Source organism: Staurois parvus, unplaced genomic scaffold, assembly GCF_062004578.1.
Source record: "Staurois parvus isolate SC_StPar_1 unplaced genomic scaffold, SC_StPar_1.0 ptg001011l, whole genome shotgun sequence".
Taxonomy (NCBI): Eukaryota; Metazoa; Chordata; class Amphibia; order Anura; family Ranidae; genus Staurois; species Staurois parvus.
The window spans coordinates 1,275,260-1,284,075 of NW_028318807.1; the positions used below are offsets into that span (position 1 = coordinate 1,275,260).

The following is an 8,816-nucleotide window of genomic DNA, read 5'->3' on the forward strand; positions in this document are numbered from 1 at the left end:
GAATCCTGTGACATCACACTGACCCCACAGCTCCTCCCCCCAATGTCCCTCCATCCAGAGTCAGAGAATCCTGTGACATCACACTGACCTCACAGCTCCTCCTCCCAATGTCCCCCTATCCAGAGTCAGAATCCTGTGACATCACACTGACCCCACAGCTCCTCCTCCCAATGTCCCCCCATCCAGAGTCAGAATCCTGTGACATCACACTGACCCCACAGCTCCTCCTCCCAATGTCCCCCCATCCAGAGTCAGGGTATCCTATGACATCACACTGACCCCACAGCTCCTCCTCCCAATGTCCCTCCATCCAGAGTCAGAGAATCCTATGACATCACACTGACCTCACAACTCCTCCCCCCAATGTCCCTCCATCTGTCTTTTTTCTGATGCTCTTAGGATGTGGGGTCCCTTGGTATCCTCACATGTAAAGTGGGACTGTTGGTCCTGCGTTGTATGTAATGACATCAGAATGCTGCAACAAGCCTATACCCTGCGTAGTGTGGGGGTCCTGTGGGGGGGAATTATACCTCAGCCTGAAGTGGGGCTTTAATAAAATGGAGACCTGAATGGAGAGGTGAGGAGGATTCTGGGAATATCATTTGATGTGACTATTTGTGTTCAGATGTAGAGTTTTCCTCCTGTGAAGTCTGGAGATCATATGACATCACATTGCCTCCACCTCCCTCCCTGATAGAAGAGAGAAAGAAGAAGAAGATTCTAGAAGTCACCAGAGAGATCACTGAGCTGCTGACAGGAGAGGTGAGCGGTGCCGGGAATTCTGGGACATTCTCCAGTAACAGACAAGGGATGTGTCTGGATGGTGACTGTATCATTGTGTGTGTCAGGTTCCTATAAGGTGTCAGGGTGTCACTGTCTATTTCTCCATGGAGGAGTGGGAGTATTTAGAAGGACACAAGGACCTCTACAAGGACGTCATGATGGACAATCAGCCGCCCCTCACATCACCGGGTAAGAGGAGACTTTATTGTAAAGGAGAGAGCAGTACGGAGGATCCACCTAGATCCCCCATCATCTGATAAACACATAGAAACAATGGATTCAGTCAGTGTGTGTGTTTCCTACAGATGGATCCAGTCATGGGAACCCACCAGAGAGATGTCCCCGTCCTCTGTATTCCCGGGATTCCACACAGGAAGGTCACACCATCCCTCACCATCATCAGGTAGATGATGACAATTATTGGTAGTTGTGATTTATACACAGCATGTTTGTTACAATGAATGTTTTATTATATCTTTCAGAGTGGAATCCTCGGGGATGATAATATTGATGTTAAAGAAGAGTATAAAGAGGAGGATGAGGAGTATGGAGTGATGGAGGAGTTTTCAGAAGGACACAAGGATATGATGGAGCCACCTAATACCAGGAACCCACCAGAGAGATGTCCCCGTCCTCTGTATTCCCGGGATTCCACACAGGAAGGTCACACCATCCCTCCCCATTGCAAGGTTGGTGGGATGGAGAATCTAGAACATGGACTTGTAAAGGTGATGTGTTGATATTTTCTGTGAATTATTATATTTTATAGATGATATGAAAGTTTTAAGTGATGTTACAATATTAAAGCTTATATTTTACAGATGTTATTGCTGATCTGTCTCTTGATTTAGAGTGAAGATCTGATAAATATACAATTTGAGGTGAAAGCAGAAGAAGAAGAGGCGTATGTGAGGGATGATCAGCAGTCTATGGAGGAGGATGGAATAACGGGGACATTTATAGAGGAGGACACTCCTACAGAGATCAGCACAGGTGGGTCATGAACACTAAATCCATTCCTCCACCCATACTGCTCACTGATTGGTCCAGAGTAGGGCGGGGACTGGGTGATATCAGCCTGTAATCCCCTGGTCACTTTCCTGAGCTGTGTTCCCCGTCCTGTATTCCTGGATTTCTCTCGGATAATCTTCCTTCTCTGTGCTGCAGACACAATTTATGTCTCTAGACTGGATTTATGGAGGTTCTGGGGTTCAGCTGGCAGAAAAATGTTGATTTTCACCATAAATGTTACTAGACCTAGGCACCTGGGGTGTGTGTCTTGTATCTGCTTCCCCATTAGTGGGTCTAGCAAGTTTACTGAGAGAGCAATGTCCCAGGGTTCCTTGCTCTGTGGTGTGCTGGCTGTTCTGGGTGGAGGGATATGACTGTATAGTCTCAGACCCAAGTCAAGACCCCAGAGTGCAGTCTGACCCTTACACTGTATAATTTATATTGCACATTACATACTCCTGACCCCTGCACTATATACTGTACTACCCTAATATTTGTATCCTATACAAAAAGCTGTACAATACATTATTTTACACCCATTTCCTCCCAGCTGGACATTTTATATCGGATGATGTGATTGGAGCACAGACTTTTACATGGTGATAATAATGTGATAACATCCTCCAACTTTGGACCCTTAAACAGAAAGTGATAATGAGGGAGGAGTCAATACCCCAATGATGGTGGTCTTCAGGATCAGTCCAGTCTTCATCTTGGTTGTTCTCCCCCCATCCTCACTCTCTGACCTCTGGTGGGGCTCAGCCCCGCTGTTCTTCATGACTAAATCATGGACTAAATAAGGAAGTGCAGTACTTCTTGTGTTGGGAAGATGGTGATGAGTGATAGAGGGGGGTGGGGACCCTCGTCCTATAATCCCCTCATCACTGTCCCTCCTATAAAAGACAGTTCTGGTTGTTTCCTCACTCTCTGACTAAGGTCCATGAATAAAGAAATGACCTGGTAGGAGGTCAGAGGAGCCATTTCCTAGTTTTCTTGGCTGTGCCATGAGTCACTGCAATTTTATATTATTTTATTTATTTCAGGTACTTTATATAGCGCCATCAATTTACGCAGCGCTTTACATTCACATCGGTCCAAAACCCTCAAGGGGCGTACAATCTATGGTCCCTAACTTACATTCATACATACACATACTAAGGAACAACTTAGACAGGAGCCAATTAACCTACCAGCATGTCTTTGGAGTGTGGAAGGAAACCAGGGAGAACATGTAAACTCCAGGCAGGTGGTCCCGTGGTTGGGATTTGAACCGGCGACCCTAGTACTGCCAGTCAGAAGTGCTAACCACTGAGCCACTGTGCTGCCCTAATTCTTATGCAGCACAACTTCCATAGACTTCAATGTAAAGTCACCAGTACGTTGTGTTTTTCTTAATTGCTGCACATTTTCTGCTACTTCTGAAGCATGATGTGTTTTTTTTTTTTTTAACCCTGACCTCTTCTCCCTGGTCATCCTTGCTTTCTAAAAACTTTCTCCCTAGTTTATCCCATTCTCACCTGAATACAGCATAAACACATATTCCCACTTATTTTTGTGTGTGTTTTTCATGTGTAAACTGGGCTGTTCCTCCTTAGCAGAAAAGTCTAATAAATCCTCAGTCTCTGGAATTGCTGAAAATCCAGGGCACCGGCTTGCAGCACTTCGGTGGGCAACTCATAATCCATCCCATCCATGGGTGTTGGCCATACTGATGAGTAGTCTTTTATATGCTTGTTCCACCTCCCATTCCTGAAGGCCTAGAAACTCCATATCTTCCTGTGCCCAGCGCACTTCTGAGATGTTCAGCATCTGGTCCCTGTAATCCATGATTTCCTCCAAATGCCATTCCAGATCATTCCTGAAGTCAGGATCCTGTGACAGCCTCCAGTACAACAGCCCCAAGCCATCATAGCCAAAGCCTTCCATCAGGCTGTTGTCTTCTGTCCGAGGGCACCCCTGGGCTACATGCCAGCGGAAGGCTCTGAAGCTCTCATTCAGCAGCATTTCTTCTTGGACCAGCCTTCTTAACCCAACTGTCCACTCCTTGTGCAGCTGTTCACCCAATAACAGCACCCGCACTTCATACTGCGACCAGTACCTGTCCTGGATGGAGAGGAGACTTTCCTTGGCAGCGCTGCTCTCAGTCTAGCTCTTCCTTCCACAGCTGCCAGCGGACAGAGTCATCCCATCCCTGCAGGACCTGCACTGGCACTGGTCCTCTGTGCTGCATCCACATCTCTTGCACCCTCCTTACGTATTCCTCTTCCATAGCGGCTGGTGTCCATACCTCTCCTCTTCTGCTAACCGGACCTCAGATCCCAGTGGTGGTTTGGATGTCCCAGACTGCAGGAAACATCCCACTGCTTGTCACTAAATGTGACGGAATGCCTATCACCCCAAATGGGTGATTCCATCATAGAACCGCTTCCTCACCTCCAGGACACAGGCCCAAGGTGTTGTAGCCGGGCATTGCACCCAAGACTAGACAAGACTAGCTTAGATGTCAAACAAGAACGACTTTACTGAACAGAAATACAGTTTTTATACACTCCAGAAATAGGGGCAGTGCCACCAAATATTATCTATCAGGATAAACATCCCACACTGGTTAGATAACGAGGTGAAGCTGACATCGGTCTAATCCTATCACGTAGGCACCTCCAGAAGGACCTCCATCAGGATAAACATCCCACACTGGTTAGATAATGAGGTGAAGCTGACATCGGTCTAATCCTATCATGTAGGCACCTCCAGAAGGACCTCCATCAGGATAAACATCCCACACTGGTTAGATAACGAGGTGAAGCTGACATCGGTCTAATCCTATCATGTAGGCACCTCCAGAAGGACTTCCATCAGGATAAACATCCCACACTGGTTAGATAACGAGGTGGAGCTGACATCGGTCTAACCCTATCATGTAGGCACCTCCAGAAGGACCTCCATCAGGATAAACATCCCACACTGGTTAGATAACGAGGTGAAGCTGACATCGGTCTAATCCTATCATGTAGGCACCTCCAGAAGGACCTCCATCAGGATAAACATCCCACACTGGTTAGATAACGAGGTGGAGCTGACATCGGTCTAACCCTATCATGTAGGCACCTCCAGAAGGACCTCCATCAGGATAAACATCCCACACTGGTTAGATAACGAGGTGAAGCTGACATCGGTCTAATCCTATCACGTAGGCACCTCCAGAAGGACCTCCATCAGGATAAACATCCCACACTGGTTAGATAACGAGGTGAAGCTGACATCGGTCTAATCCTATCACGTAGGCACCTCCAGAAGGACCTCCATCAGGATAAACATCCCACGCTGGTTAGATAGCGAGGTGAAGCTGACATCGGTCTAATCCTATCACGTAGGCACCTCCAGAAAGACCTGCATCAGGATAAACATCCCACACTGGTTAGATAACGAGGTGAAGCTGACATCGGTCTAATCCTATCATGTAGGCACCTCCAGAAGGACCTCCATCAGGATAAACATCCCACACTGGTTAGATAACGAGGTGACGCTGACATCGGTCTAATCCTATCACGTAGGCACCTCCAGAAGGACCTCCATCAGGATAAACATCCCACACTGGTTAGATAACGAGGTGAAGCTGACATCGGTCTAATCCTATCATGTAGGCACCTCCAGAAGGACTTCCATCAGGATAAACATCCCACACTGGTTAGATAACGAGGTGAAGCTGACATCGGTCTAATCCTATCACGTAGGCACCTCCAGAAAGACCTGCATCAGGATAAACATCCCACACTGGTTAGATAACGAGGTGAAGCTGACATCGGTCTAATCCTATCATGTAGGCACCTCCAGAAGGACCTCCATCAGGATAAACATCCCACACTGGTTAGATAACGAGGTGAAGCTGACATCAGTCTAATCCTATCATGTAGGCACCTCCAGAAGGACTTCCATCAGGATAAACATCCCACACTGGTTAGATAACGAGGTGAAGCTGACATCGGTCTAATCCTATCATGTAGGCACCTCCAGAAGGACCTCCATCAGGATAAACATCCCACACTGGTTAGATAACGAGGTGGAGCTGACATCGGTCTAATCCTATCACGTAGGCACCTCCAGAAGGACTTCCATCAGGATAAACATCCCACACTGGTTAGATAACAAGGTGAAGCTGACATCGGTCTAATCCTATCATGTAGGCACCTCCAGAAGGACCTCCATCAGGATAAACATCCCACACTGGTTAGATAACGAGGTGAAGCTGACATCGGTCTAATCCTATCATGTAGGCACCTCCAGAAGGACCTCCATCAGGATAAACATCCCACACTGGTTAGATAACGAGGTGAAGCTGACATCGGTCTAATCCTATCATGTAGGCACCTCCAGAAGGACTTCCCAACAGACAAACAATAGGTGACTCCATTAACAATGCACACCTAGGAGGCACACAATGGGAGAAAGACACATCACACCTTAATAAACAGATTCCAGCAAGAGTCCTCAGCATCAGGTTGTTTTACTGATTATATCAACATCTTCTTAGAGTCTCTGAGTCTAGGAAGGAGGGGGATTGAAAACAGTCAATGCTAGTTTGGTGACAGGGACCCCAAATCTGTATCTTGGTCCTCCAGGTCTCAGAGTTTGTGTGTTTTGGGGAGACATGGACTTGATTCCCAAGTAAGCTACTCCAAAGGTCCCCCCAGGCACACACCAAAGAATAAAGCCCCCTCAGACACCAGGGCCATGGTCAGTAGGCAAGAGGCTAGCCTGCAGTCCCCTCAAAAAGATGTCCTGGTTGGGTCTGTCACAGAGGGAACTTACATTTCGGCTATGCTCAGGTGTGAATGGAATGTGCTTGGGACTTTATAATCCCTTCGATGTTTGCTTTGAAGTAGCATCATGTTTCTGGAAAGTCGTGTACAAAGTCATGATGGAAGTCACCCATCTAGACCAAGCTGCCTGATGTGGGCGGAATCTTGTTTGGGGGAACCAATCAGCTCCTGTCTAGTAATCCTCTTTGTCTTTGTATTTTAGTCCATGGCCGGGAGATGAGGAAAACCTCCGAGGATTGTCTCACTTTGTCTCCAGACTGGAAAGTAGAAGATGAGGACATCATACAGTATATTCTAGGAGAAAACCCGCCTCCCTCCAATGTCTATCCGGCCCCACCCAGTGTAGATGGACCATCGGATTCCTTGTATCCTGAGGAACCTCAGACTATGCGGGACCGGGCCGGCCTTCCAACAGGGAAGAGGTTCTCCTGTACTGAGTGCGGAAAAGGTTTCCGTTCTAAATATGGTCTTAATGTCCATATAAGATCTCACACAGGTGAGAAGCCGTATTCCTGTCCTGAGTGCGGGAAATGTTTTTTAAGGAAGTCCCAACTTTACAGACATCAGAGGTTTCACACAGGTGAGAAGCCATATTCCTGTTCTGAGTGCGGGAAATGTTTTGTACTAAAATCAGATCTTGTCACCCATCAAAGGCGTCACACGGGGGAAAAACCGCACTCCTGTCCTGACTGTGGGAAATGTTTTTTAAGGAAGTTCCAACTTTACAGACATCAGAGGTTTCACAAGGGGGAGAAGCCGTATTCCTGTTCTGTGTGCGGGAAATGTTTTGTAGTAAAATCAGATCTTGTCACACATGAAAGGATTCACAAGGGGGAAAAACCATACTCCTGTCCTGAGTGCGGGAAATGTTTTTCAGACAAGTCCTTTTATCACAAACATCACAGATCTCACACAGGAGAAAAGCCATATTCCTGTCCTGAGTGCGGGAAATGTTTTTCATGGAAGTCCAGTCTGAACAGACATCAGAGATATCACACGGGGGAGAAGCCGTATTCCTGTCCTAAGTGCAAGAAATGTTTTTTAGACACTTCAGATTTTTACACACATCAGCGATCTCACAAAGGGGAGAAGCCACTTTCCTGTTCTGAGTGTGGGAAATGTTTTTCATTTAAGTCCCATCTTGACACACATCAGAGATCTCACTCGGGAGAGAAGCCGTATTCCTGTCCTGAGTGTGGGAAATGTTTTTCAGACAAGTCCAATCTTTACAGACATCAGAGGTCTCACACAGGGGAAAAGCCATATTCCTGTCCTGAGTGCGGGAAAAGTTTTTTACAGAAGTCTGATCTTTACAAACATCGGAAATTGCACACAGGGGAGAAACCGTATTCCTGTCCTGAGTGCGGGAAATGTTTTTCACAGAAGTCCTATCTTTCTGGACATCAGAGATCTCACACGGGGAAGAAGCCGCGTTCCGGACATGAGTGAGGGAAATGTTCCTCACTGAAGTCCTGTCTTCCTGTACATCAGGGGTCCCACACAACCCTGGAGGTGTATTAGTGCCTTGAGTGCGGGAAATGTCTTCTAGATGAATGTTGCTGGACATCCCAGCTCTCATGTGGGGAAGAAGCACACCCTGATATACACCTCAGATATACTCCATGTCTGATCTTCATCATGGAAGAAACAGTTCATAAGGAGATGAGAGGCCCCCAAAGACATGGATGAAGTGTGGGACCGGGTCGGCCATTGATGGCAGAAGAAGAATAAAAATGGAGTCCTGACCTGTCATTGGCTGAGTATATTTTGTGGTGGGAGATTTTGCATTCTATTTTTAAAAAATATTTAATTGAACAGATGTGACTGGCATTCGCCCAGCTGTGATGAATATTGGATGTATTTTATCTTTTAGATTGTAAGCTCCCAGGATCAGGGCCCTTCTATTCCTCTTGTATTGATCTGTATTGTTGCTGTATTGTCTCCCGTTATATTGTACAGTGCTGAGCAAACTGTTGGCACCATAAATCCTGTATAATAATAATTTCATACTCTGATTTATTCCATCTAGTGGCCAGAATGCAGTATTGTTTTATTTTTACTCTGAGCTCATTTCAGGAAAAATCCCCCATTTTGGTCACTAGATGGAGCTGATGATCATAAGAAATCACTGTGTTAAAGTATGGCCAGAATTTGTCATGGCGGATGAATGATCATCACGTTTGTCCAACAAATTTTCTTTAG

The 8,816-nt window shown here is 46.4% G+C and overlaps 1 protein-coding gene across 1 annotated transcript; it reads left to right on the forward strand.

Moving 5' to 3' along the window:
- The first annotated feature begins 6,079 nt into the window (after positions 1 to 6,079).
- On the forward strand, positions 6,080 to 8,616 carry LOC149441240 (uncharacterized). The gene has a single exon (XM_089657590.1). The coding sequence runs from the start codon at positions 6,831 to 6,833 to the stop codon at positions 8,061 to 8,063; it is 1,233 nt and encodes a 410-aa protein (XP_089513716.1). The 5' UTR covers positions 6,080 to 6,830; the 3' UTR covers positions 8,064 to 8,616.
- Positions 8,617 to 8,816: the final 200 nt, after the last annotated feature.